The following is a 13382-nucleotide window of genomic DNA, read 5'->3' as shown; positions in this document are numbered from 1 at the left end:
TCTAGATTCAAAAAATGGGTATCCGGCATGGAATATTTGGGGTCGTCCATATAAATGGATGAAAGTAGTAAGAAAATAATATCAAATCCTATTATTTAATTAAGAAAGGAATGTTGATCAAAATTGTTATATGAGTTTAAGTATTTAACTTTTTATTTTTTATTTAATTTTAAAATATTTATTAAAATATACATAACCATAAATTGAAATAGTTAAAAAAACTGTAAATTGTTAAAAGATTAGAATATTTTGATGAATTTCCCAAATCATAGCTTCCCCATTTGTTAAATGAAACTTGATGGGTGCACCTACTCCCTTCTAGTGATTCTAAACGAAAGTAGACAGTCATTATTGTTTGTGATGTTTTATTTTTAATTTGTTCTATAATACGAATTTCCCAAATGATAGCTTCCCCATTAGTTAAATAAAACTTGGTGGGTGCACATACTCCCGTTAGACAGTCATGATTGTTTTTTTATGTTTTATTTTTAATATTATTATTATTATTATAAATAAAAGAGTAATGATCTTATAAAATCCTCCACTACCTATGTGTAGAACTTGAAAGGATCACTATTAAAATTGACACAAATCTTTAAAAAAATTATCACATGGATGTAGGAGGTGACTTTTTTAGATATCCATACAACTTTATTGATAATCTTTTGGAGGTCCTACACATATAAGTAGGAGATGGTCTTATAAGATCATTTCTCTCTCTCTCTCTCTCTCTCTATATATATATATATATATATATATATATATATATATATATATTAACTCTTTATACTTTAATTATGGAAAATATTTTTCAAATATTTTAATTAATTTATTTTTTATAAATTCAGTGCAAACGTGTTTGAAATTTTATTTCAATCTAGTTAGTAAAACGACAAAATTAAATACTATATTTAATCATGGCAATGTATATTTTTTTACTTTTAGTGCGAAGTGAATCATTAAAGGCGTTTCATGAATCATATTTATGCAATATAATAGCACCAAAAGCGGGAGGAGATTATTTTAAGGCACACCATATAGGTAAAAATAAATCATAGTTCAATTTGCACGTTGTCACACTAATTTTTTATATAATAGCACCAAATACGGATAGGAATAACTACGACTTCCTATGCACACCAAAGCATCGACGACAATAGTGGAGTCCTTATATGATTGCAAAAAATTTATATAAGTTTCAGAAGTGAAGTACTTTTAAAAAAGTTATTTCGTTATTAGAAAATTCTCCAATTGATATTTTTTTAAATAAAAAATGAATTTTAAGTATTAAATATAGTGTCATCTTCTAACACATTATTTAGACGGTTTATGTTCAAGATTTTTGAGTGATCATATATCTGTTAGATTTGCATCATTTTTGAAGTTTTCAATTTCATTATAAAACAAAAAATAGACTTTTAAGCCATGATAAGAGTTTTGGTATTGAAAATACACATTTAAAGGAGATTTTGATATGCACCATATGGTAATTTATGGTAATTGTTCACATCTTATACAAACCTTACCATTTATACAAGGAAAAAGTTTATGTAGAGCCATAGCTCTAAACAACCAAATTAGAGCCCACCTCAAAAATTTCATTAAAAGAGGTTGTTTTGATGCTCAAATATTCTCAAATTGATCATCTCAACTTCTAGATGCATGGACATGAAAAAAAAATCGATTTCAAGTTTTGAAAATAGGGCATCTTGTCATGCATTTTTGAAACATCAATTTTCAAGATTCCCATGTTTTCATAAATCTACTAAATTTACATTATTTTTGAAGATTTAAATTTTATAATTAAAAATAAAAATATATTTTAAAATTATCACATAGATTTTCAAAATTAAAACCATATTTTTTTATACTATTTAAAGGTGCTTTTTGCTTTGATTGTCAGGGCCTCAACGCTATACAAACCGCACCTTTTTATATAATATCACCAAATAAGGGTGGGAATAACTGCGATTTCCAATGCACACCAAAGCATTGGCGATAATAGGGGAGTCCATTTATTTGCTTATATGATTTGGTGGTTAAGTTTGGGAATTTGTAAGTGTTGAGAACATCAGGTGAAGTGACGTTTTTGTTTGTTTAGAGAGACAGTGAAAGTAAAATCTGAAGGGAAGGAAATGCTATCCAAATTAAATGAACCACGAAATAGGCCCAAATTAAATGCACAATGAAATTGGGGGTTCATAAATAGGCACTCCAAAGGGGGAATTTGGTGGTGCATCTGCATCAGGTCCCGGCTCTTGGGTTTCATATTGCTGCGGCATAATGACGAAAGTGAGCACCCGAAGCAAGATGGATTGGAGCGATAGACTCCTGAGCACCTCCTATAGTCATGATTCATATCATGGCAACGCGGAGGAAGAGCTCGGGGAAGAAGAAGTGTGGTCCTGGGCTTTCCATGAACCTGAATCGACATCGACAGCCAGGGAAGACGGTGACGCTGTTGATGTCGGTGCGAAGATGAGAAGATCGGCGTCCTCTGCTCTCCCGACGGTGGCGAAGCAGTGGTTGCCGTCGAGGAGAGAGGGGCAGCAAAAAGGGGGCCTGTCCCTAGCTTTTGAGGACAAGCACACAAATCCGGCGGCGGCCGCGAGGATAATACAGCAGTTCCGCGGGATGACGATGGAGAAGAGTGAGCAGCAGCATGGGGCAGTGCAGTCGGCACCGATGAATGTGCCCGACTGGTCTAGAGTGATGGGCGATGCGGAGGATGAAGGGGAAGAGGAGGGGGAGTGGCTTCCGCCACACGAGTACCTGGCGAGGAGCCGGGACAACACCGTGACGGCCACCTCGGTGTTCGAGGGCGTCGGTCGCACCCTCAAGGGCCGCGATATGAGCCGCGTTCGTAATGCCGTTTGGAGGCGGACAGGCTTCTTTGGCTAGACTTACATCTTCCTTCTCTCTCTCACTGTTACTCTTCTCTCTGCTGTGATTTGGCCCTTCTTCTCAGCCATTGAGCTCCAAAATACATTCACAAATCCTATCTCTCTCTCTCTCTCATTCGTTTGTAAAAAGTAATCCTTGGATTGATTATTAGGGCTTATTGATTTTGGTACAAGGGACTCTTCTTCCGGTATGCATATTAATTGAGGTGAAAGAACCACCCCAACTTGAATCATTTGCACCTGAAATGCAGTGCTCTGCAAATCCAGACGAATATATGCAGACTACCCTCGCAAAATTATTAGACTGATGAGAAGAAGGAGACAAGGAACACGGGCGATGTCCATGTCCTTCCTCTTCCCCTTCCCCTGTCTTTTCAACTTTCCTTAAGAAGAATACAAAGGGATTTATTATTATTATTTTTACAAGGAGGTTACAATAGCTTTGTTAGGTCGGATTTTGAATTGGGTGTGTTACATGAGTGTTTTAACTACAATTAAAGTTCAAAAGAATTGCAGCTAGCTTCGTGATTCACTCCAATCTATTCAATGTGACATCTAATGTTAAGGAGCTATTAATATCCAATGTGACATCTAATGATTAGGAGAGACTAATGTTAGAATTTGTAGGAGTATAGAATGAAGAGAGAGCAGAACATTTATGTAGTTCAGATCGAAGTCTTATGTCTACGGATCCAAAGTTTAACCGGTTACATTTTTATTTTATTAGATTAAAGTTTATTTTAATAAATATATATAGATGATAATCACACAATTAAAGAAGATAATTATAATATGATAACTTGATGATCAAGTAATTTGGGTTCTGTCTTTTAAATACCTAATCTTATCGAGAAATATATATACATCTATATGAACTCAAGATATCTATATCTTAATATTCTCTTTCAAACTCAAGATGTTTTGACACAAAGCAGTTGGAGTTTGAAAAATACTAAGTTGTAAAAAAAATGAATAGTGATCAAATCCATGATAAATTTAACATGTTACCATGATCTTCTACGAAACAACTTTTCTTGGACTTTCTACTTATAGAGAAAGTCTCTTTTTTAGTCTTTCAAGAAATAACCTTTTTTGAACTCTCTACTTTCTTCTAAGTCTTTCAAGAAACAACTTTATTGAGCTCCTTACTTTTTTTATTGAGTTCTTTACTTTTTTTTATGGAGACTTTCTCTCATAGAGACTTTCTCTCGTTCAAGTAAGGGTGATTTATTGAGCTCTTTACTTTTTTTTATGGAGACTTTCTCTCATAGAGACTTTCTCTCGTTCAAGTAAGGGTGATTTAATACGATCCCTATGGACCACCACTTCTCAAGAAGCTTTTATCATTTACATATAAAATATCGAAATCCTAATTTTCCGGCAATCAAATTATTAAGAAGCTTAGGTGGAAGAACTGTCAAGGATTGATGCTCTTTCTCTCTCTCTCTATCATTTTCTGGTTCTGTTTTGAGAGGGAGAGATGCGAGAGAAAATGATGGAATTGAATGTTTCTTCAATGGTGGAGCTTCAATCATGGTGGACTGAGATCAACAAATCGAGCTGCTGACAAGATGGGATCTTCTTCTTCCTCGATGCTGCTTATGCCCTAATTTGAGTAGAGAGGGGCAATGGTTTGGCCCTGATTGGCGGTGGCTTTGGTGGAGATTTGGACGATCGGCACATCTTTTAACACGACTTCAACAACGGTTTGGTAGAGCGCCTTTTAACACAGCTTTAACAGCCGGAGCACATCGGCTTGGCAGAGCTGCCAGCTGTCGGACCACAAGAGGCCCACGGAGCCGTAGATGGGGTTTACTATACTCCCGCAGGCTTCATACAGCAGAGATCGGAAGATAGCAGGGCGAAGATGATTAGGCCCGACGTTGATGAGATTCATGAGTCCAACACGGCCATAGAACTTGGCAAGGAACACAGTAGCGTTGCCCTGAGACTCAGGGTTCTCAATCCATTGAAGACATGGCCTTATATTGCAATTCTCTTCTTTCAATGATCTCAAATAGGAAGAGGATACTATCGCTGCTCCTTGGGGTTCTAGGGCCACGGGTGCGAATGCTTTGGGTTCATCATCTGCTAGGGTTACAAAGAAAGGAAAGAGAAAAGGTTTCGAGTGCGGGTAAGGCTCGAGGGGGTTCAAAGGCTTGAGGGGGGGGGGGGGTTCAGATGAGAAAAGGTTTCGGGTGGGGGTAAGACCCATAGGGGTTCAAAGGCTTGAGGGGGGTTTAAATACCGGAGAGGTGCCTCTTGGAGATTGTTTCTCTCTCTAGCTCTTCTTCCTCGTATTCACAAAGTTGAGTCAATTTTTTTTGTTGAAGATGGATATAATTTCTTCACTGGAGATGGTCAGCTCTATGCAGAGAAGACGAACGATAGGAGCTCCAACGAGATCAAATCGATGGGGTGTTCAAGAGAATTGTGCTCTGATATCATGTTAGAATTTGTGGGAACATAGAATGAAGAGAGAATCGAACATTTACACAGTTCAGACCGAAACCTTAGAATTATAGATCAAAAGCCCCAATCGGCTACATTTTTTTTATATTGGATTAAAGCTTACATCAAGACGTACATATAGAAGACAATCACACAATTAGATAAGCTAATTGTAATATAATAACTTGATGACCAAGTAACTTGGTCTCTATCTTCTAGATACTTAACTTGAGTTCTAGATACTTAATTTGAGATATATACATATATATTTATAATGATGTATATCAATATGAACATGAGATATCTATATCCTAACACGTAATTGTGTAACTGTAATAAAGATAAATGATTTCATGGTAGGGCATGGTTTCTATGCGGCTAGCTTACATATTGTAGAAATGTGGGCTTGGCAATAAATATATTTTTCAAATATAATTTCATCCTAATTTTTTGAGAATATATAATCTTTAACATAGAGATCATGAATATGAAAAAATAAAATAAAATTGAAAACTAAAAATAATAATTATATTAAAAAAACATTGGACCGTTAATTACAATTGTTTTTAGATTACCTATTTGCATTCATCTTTAAGATGGATGCTTTATACCCCTGGATTGTATATTGTAGAAATGCGGTCCAGCCTGCATGAAACAATTTTCCTTCATAGTATGCATTCCCTAGAATTAATTGGTAACTAATGTATATATTAACAAAGAATTAGGATGCCTCTATCTCACGGCATCCACCTTCCATTCCTAGGATGAATGTTTGATTTGAAACGCTTATTAAGGGGGCTCAAGAGCAATATACGCAACATCAAACTCCAAACCCCGTAAGGTCCTGAGTGGCAGTTATATCTCAAGTTTTCTAAACTACCAAAAAAAAATACGAAGTATTGGTATTTTTGCTTGGATGTTACTTCAATATGTTTTCAAAATCATAGTTTATGGAGAGTGTAGTTTTTGTATATATATAAATAATTATAAAGGGTGCGGTTTGTATAGAGCCGAGGTTCTAAACAATCAAAGTAAAGCACCTTTAAGCAGCATAGGGAAATGTGATATCAATACTGAAAATATTTATGATAGCTTTAAAATATATTTTTATTTTTAATTATAAAATTTAAAGCGTCAAATATAGTGTAAATCGAACAAATCTATAAAAATTTGAAAATCTCAAAAATTGACGGTCCAAAAATACGTTACAAGATGCACTATTTTCAAAACTTAAAATCCATTTTTTTTCTCATATCCATGCAGCTCGATGTCGGGATGATCAATTTGAGGATATTTGAGCATCAAAACAACATGAAAATTTTTGAGATAGGCTCTTATTTTATTGTTTAGAGCAATGGTTTAAAAAACGGATCGGTGACCCGGATCGGGCTTCCAAAAAAACGATCCGGATCGGCGAATCGGCGATCTGGATCGGGAATCGGGTGAATCGGTCAGAATAAAGCTTAAAAAAAATTTGAAAAAATTATTAAAATTCATTATAAATATTGTTTTTTAGGAATTCAATAAAAAATGAGGGTACTCCATTAAGAATTTTTATGTTTTTGAATGAATATGCGAATATTGATATGTTCTTTCCCTGCATGAACCGCCATTCAGCATTTAATTTACAGTATTTCGTGCTCATCCCTACACTGTTGCTGTTGGGACTCGATATGTGAATAATATGGCTGGGATAGGGTGGCCTCAGAATCATCATCTCTCTCATTTTCTCTTTGAATAATATGGATTAAAAAAAAAAAATAACAAATTTTCAAAAAAATCGATCATGGATTAAAAAAAAAATCACAAATTTTCAAAAAATTCTATCATGGATTACAAAAAAAAATTCGATCATGGATTAAAAAAAAAAAATCACAAATTTTCAAAAACTTCAATCATGGATTACATAAAATTCGATCATGGATTACATAAAATTCGATCATGGATTACATAAAATTCGATCATGGATTACAAAAAAAAACAAACAAAAAAAAAACAAAAAATTCAATCGTGGATTACAAAAAAAGAGAAAAACAATTCAATCATGGATTACAAAAAATTCAATCATGGATTACAAAAAACTCTATCATGGGTTACAAAAAAAGCAAAAATAAAAAAATTCAATCATGGATTACAAAAAAAAAAACAAACATTTTGATCATGGATTACGAAAAAAAAACAAACATTTCGATCATGTATTACAAAACATTCGATCATGGATTACAAAAAATTCTATCATGGGCTACAAAAAAAAAAAAAAGCGATCATGGATTACAAGAAAAGAAAACAAACATTTCGATCATGGATTACAAAAAATTCTATTATGGGTTACAAAAAACCAAAAAATTCGATCATGGATTACAAAAAAACAAAAAAAATTCGATCATGGATTACAAAAAAATCGATCAAGTATTACAAAAAAATCTATCATGGATTACCAAAAAAAAAAAAAAAAAAAAAAAAAAAAAAAAAAAAACCGAACGGACTCGCCGATTCCGTACAGTGAATCGACGAGTCACTGTGCGGAATCGTCCGGTTCTCCCTAGAACCGGACGATTTCCGATTTTTCAATCAATCCGGTCCCTTTTCGCGAATTCCGAGTCGAACGGGGCGAGTCCGGTTCGACTCGGCGTTTTTTAAAACGTTGGTTTGGAGCATCCATTCTATATAAACTTTTTCCAATTAAATAGTCGGTTATGGAGCAATGGAAAAATAAAAATAAAGAAGTCAAGTTTAAATATGAAAATATCTTGATCTTTGTATTTGTAATTATGGAGCGACAAGGTCTCTCGCGTGTTAAGCGTGCGATGGGCGGCTTGATCACTTCACATTCATGCATCACCTTTCTTTAATGTTGCGAGACAAATAAGTCGCTTCATTGATGGAGTCGAGCAAAGTCGCGACGATATCGCTTGGCGTCATGTTCGCAAGTTGTGCGAGTCGTATCGATATTGACGCGTTTGCGCATCCGATGTCGTGAGTATCATACCTCGGACGTTGCACCGCGGGCGGTATGTGGTGCATCACATGTGAATACTGTACGTGTAAATAGTTCATTTCCAACTATTGTTACATAAGGGAAAAATTTACGTAGAGCCGCGGCTCAAATTAGAGCCCGCATCAAAATTTTTACTGGAAGCGGTTGTTTTGATGCTCACATATCAAAAAATTGATCATCTCAACATCAAAATGCATAGACATTAGGACAAAATAGATTTCAAATTTTAGAATTAATGTATTTTGTAATGCGTATTTGCACCGTCAATTTTCAATATTTTCAAGTTTGTATAGATTTGCTCGATCTACATTATTTTTTAAGCTTTAAATTTTATAATCAAAGATGAAAATATATTTTGAGGCTATCACAAAGATTTTCAGTATTGAAACCACATTTCTCTATGCTATTTAAAGGTGCAGTATACTTTTATTGTTTAGAGCCTCGGCTCTATACAAACCCTACATAATTGGTTGTAAATGATGAACACTATATACTACTCCACAGTCCTGAGGCATCCTTTTTGTTTTCTTCATGAGGCATGTTAGTTCAATCGCTCCTCACAAGGAATCAACTGTCACAATTCAGCTTGAAAGATCACCTTTTCTATCTATAAATGTCTCTGATTTCAAATTCAAAATACACAACTTTTAATTTCTTACTTTGTTTCTATCTCTAAAGGGAAAGGCAAGTGTGGTTCATTAGTATCTTGCTGATCCTGTGTATTAAATAGAAGAGATGAGTGTTTGATCTTTTGTTTTTAGGTTTCTTGATGACTAATTTGCCCAAGGAACTTTTCACACATGATTATTATCATTGGCAACTTGACATGCGTGAACATCTGAAGATATAATGTCAATTCATTCCAAATTCCTAAAATCAATTTAAAATTTCATTGCACCCATTTCATCCCCACTCAATAACACAAGGATCTGATAATGACTATGTATATCATTCATGAACTAATCATACATTTGTGGATCTTTTCCTCCTTTTGGGTGTGTAGTTAACTCTTTTTTGAATATCAAGAGTTTGATGCTCACAACTTAGGCTCGCCTCTTGGCAACAAAAAAAAACTAGAAACTTAAATCTATAATGCAAATCCTTAAGTCTTGATGAAGATGGCCCCAGAATTCCTTGCAAAACCATTATGGGATGGGCTCTTCCCCCTTCTCAAAGGAGTAAAAGATTGTCCCTTTTATAGGAGAGTCACTATTTTAATAAAGTTAATGAAAATTCATTGCAAAACCATTATGGGTTCTTCCCCCTTCTCAAAGGAGTAAAAGATTGTCCCTTTTATAGGAGAGTCACTATTTTAATAAAGTTAGTGAACAGGAAGGAGAATAAATATGGAGCACATTGGGGTTTATATAGGGAAGAGAAGGGAAAATGGGGGTATTAACATCCCATTTGAATTTAATTTTATTTCTGAAATTTGAAACCTTGGAACACATTATCAGCACACCTTAGGAAACACTGAGCTGTCATTACGACCAGACCATAGTCTAGCCCTCAATATTTCCCAAATAAATATCTTGAAAATCACATAAATCATTAGCTTAGAAAACTAAATCACCTAAAATAACCAGGTTTATTTGGAACGAAAATCTTTGAAAATATGTCAGATTGAGATTTCCATAACAAATTTGTCAAGATAAGAGATCTCAAAATTTTATACATTAGTCTCGGTTGATTAGCAGTTAGTGACACAAATCGCATCACTGGAAGCTGATGGCTCTGTGACACGTTATCACGTCAATGCTACATGTCGTCACTGGATTGATGGAAAAACACCGCTTTCCTATTTTGGGGTATAATTTTCCTATAAATAGAGGTTTTCTAGCCGATTTTCATCAAAGCATCAGACCTGACTCCTTGATCCAAAACCCAATTGCAATTTATTAAATACTAACCCTAGCTTTAGGCCATTAAACTCCTAAATTTATAAACCTTTTCCTGCGATAATTTAGAGATAAAATAAACCTTTTCAAATTATTCATGGCTCTAGTTATAAAATTCCTAGGCCTCTCTTCCTCGAGGTTCTTTCGTTCATTTGGATTTGCAGTTTTAAAGATTAAAGAGTGCAAACTCAATCTTTGCCCTTTGATTGGGGCCCAACTTTAGGTGATAGGTCTAAGGAACTGGCGTTCTAGGTTCTTTCATAATTTTTGTTCCAGTTTGATCATTTTTTATTAGTTTCTTTATTGTTATTTATTTCATTGGATATGTTATTCCTATTCTCTTCATTGTTCTATTTTTTTTTATTAATATTATTTTTATTCTCTTAGTTAATTGTTATTTCTGTTTTCATTTATCATTTGCGTTACTTTAATAGTTTGCTTAGTTTTATCGTTATTTATTTTTTATTTGCTATAGTATATTTGTTATTCATGTTTTCTCTTTATTAATGTTCTTTTATTTATGTTTCTTTGAGATTTCACACTACCTAAGACATCTTGGCCACATATTTTGAAGAATACGTGGATTTCTTTATAGATATAAATTTGACAAAACCCACCTCTTTTACCTTTTAAATTTAAGTTTAGACATGACCTCTGACGTATCATACTTCTATTGGTCTAGTGTGTCTCAAAGTCATGTAAATAGTTTGACATCCACCGAAGAAAGCCATAGAGCTCCGTATTGCGTGAAATCCAATAAAAAAAACAACCTGAATTTCATGTCTAGGGCTGTTTCTAACACTGCAGATATAAGAAATTAGGACACACGTCACAGAGCAATGTCCAGAGAGGATTCATAGTCCAGAGAGGATTCTGGTTTGATGTACATTGTGTTGTTGAACTATTCTGGCTCCAGAAGCTTCCTAGTCCCTAGTTCTGGCCTGTGATACCGTCATATCATCTATTCCAGTCAACTTGGGCCACCATTTGGGCCCACTTCTTTATTTCTATATCACTTCATCACTCAATATATTTTTCCTACTTTTCATTCTATTCCAAAAATTAATCTTGCACGAACGAAAAAGAAAAAGGAATAGAATGTTTGTTTTCCTTTATTTACTCGCAATATCTGAATAGAATGTATTTTGCTTGTAATATTTGGTTAGCTAGAAATTTGCTTGATTTGTTCTTGTGTGTATTGCCACAAATTTCCACGTACCCACTAAATGCTCTTTTACACAAAATCACATAAAACTGCAGACTTTATCAGGAAAAACATTAAATTTTTTGAAAACCCCCAAAATTTCTGTTAAATTTGTGAGAGGCACTTAGCTCCTATGAGTTAGGCAGGTTGGGAGTTGTGTAGCCTTAAGGTAAGCAACCCCTCATAATGCTTGGCCCGAATAGGACTCTACAATAATACGACCTCTATTCTATCTTAAGTAGTAACCATATACTTACGCATCTTTAGACCTAAGCTGCATTTCTATCTTTTCTCCAGCGAGGAACCCCCCTGTGAACCTCTCACTTATAAAAACTAGGTAAAAAATTATTCCAAACATTTTTTTGTGTTAGTGTCTTAGATTAAAACTAGGATATGCTTGGTCAAAAGAAAATCTAATGTCCCATGACTGGACCCAAGTGCCGTCCGGCTTGTGCCCTGAGTATGTCAGTTCATCCTTGTCTAGGTATGGGACACTAAGCTATTAGTATAGGGGGCACCACACCCCTCAAACCCATGATTCCATCGTTGGAGAGTCAAACCTTTGCCCACACAGTGCTACATCTAGACACCATGGTCTCCAAGTCTGAACTTCCCTCAAGAAGGACTTCGGAACTCTGGTGTACTATGATAACATGATCTGCAAAACACTTAATAGCAGTGGTTTAAAAAGCGGATTGGTGACCCGAATCGGGCATCTCAAAAACCCATATGGATCGGCGATTCGACGATCCGGATAGGGAATCGGCTGAATCGATCAGATTAAACCTTAAAAAAAATTCGAAAAAATTATTAAAATTCCTTATAAATGTTGTTTTTTAGGAATTCAATAAGAAATGAGGGTACTCCATTAAGAATTTTTATTTCTTTGCATGAATATGCGAATATTAATATGTTCTTTCCCTGTATAAACTACTATTTACCATTTAATTTACATCATACAAAAGGATAAACATAGAATTATCATGGATTAAGTATATCATCATACATGAACTACAATAAAACATATAATTCGTAACATACGATCTAAAAATAAAATGATAGACGACGTCGTTCTTCATCTTGGTCACACTGGTGCCATTGATTGAATTCACGTGACAATTCATTGACTCGATCTAAAAACGAATCATCCAAATTAGTGGGCACCTGACTATACCCAAATCCTCGAGTGTTAGTGTTTTGTTGTGGTCTTAATCCAAAGTCCCCGAAGCTTATCCATCCTTCATGCTCACCTACACTATCGTGCTCATCCCTACCCTCTTGTTGTTGGGACTCGATATGTGAATAATTTCGCTAGGATTGGATGGCCTCAGAATCATCATCTCTCTCATTTTTCCTTAGACCCCCTTCCCCCTCTCCCTCATTAGGTGCAATTTCACTGACATCTCCGACGAATTTATGGATATGTTGGCGGGCTGCTTCCTCTTTCATGCTGCTCATCACCTTCTTCAAGATCTTTCTCACCAATAGCCTCAAGGAACGCTCTCTTGTGCAACACTGACTCCTCTTCTTCTACTACCCATTGTTCTGCTGTGTCTGTGACAAATATTGTGTCCAAGTCTATCGGCCAATAGTCTTCAAGCTTCCTTCTTATTTGTCACTCTCGGAGGTTTAAGTTATAATGAACGTAGACTAGTTTATGAAGCTTCTCTTACGCGAGTCGATTCCTTCTAGCAGTGTGCAACCATTGGAACATACTCCAATTTCGCTTACGGTCAGTAGCATAACATGTCTGGGAGAGCACCTTGATTGCTATTCTCTTTAAGTGAGGTGCATCACTACCATATATTTCTCACCATTCAGCTGGATTAAAATGTAAAAAGCATTGTAAGGGAAAGAACAATTCATAAGATTAAATATATGAATAAACAAAATATTAGTTAGGGGATAACCTGGATCCATCTTAGTTC

General features: G+C 35.0%; 1 protein-coding gene across 1 annotated transcript; it reads left to right on the top strand.

Moving 5' to 3' along the window:
• The first annotated feature begins 2283 nt into the window (after window positions 1-2283).
• On the top strand, window positions 2284-2901 carry LOC18445659 (protein S40-6). Its single transcript, XM_006855794.4, has one exon. It carries the CDS (start codon window positions 2284-2286, stop codon window positions 2899-2901), a length of 618 nt encoding a protein of 205 aa, XP_006855856.1.
• Window positions 2902-13382: the final 10481 nt, after the last annotated feature.

Source organism: Amborella trichopoda, chromosome 2 (assembly GCF_054954075.1).
Source record: "Amborella trichopoda isolate Santa Cruz 75 chromosome 2, AtrichopodaSantaCruz75HAP2 v2.0, whole genome shotgun sequence".
Classification (NCBI taxonomy): Eukaryota; Viridiplantae; Streptophyta; class Magnoliopsida; order Amborellales; family Amborellaceae; genus Amborella; species Amborella trichopoda.
This window is presented reverse-complemented; position numbering and strand designations above follow the sequence as displayed.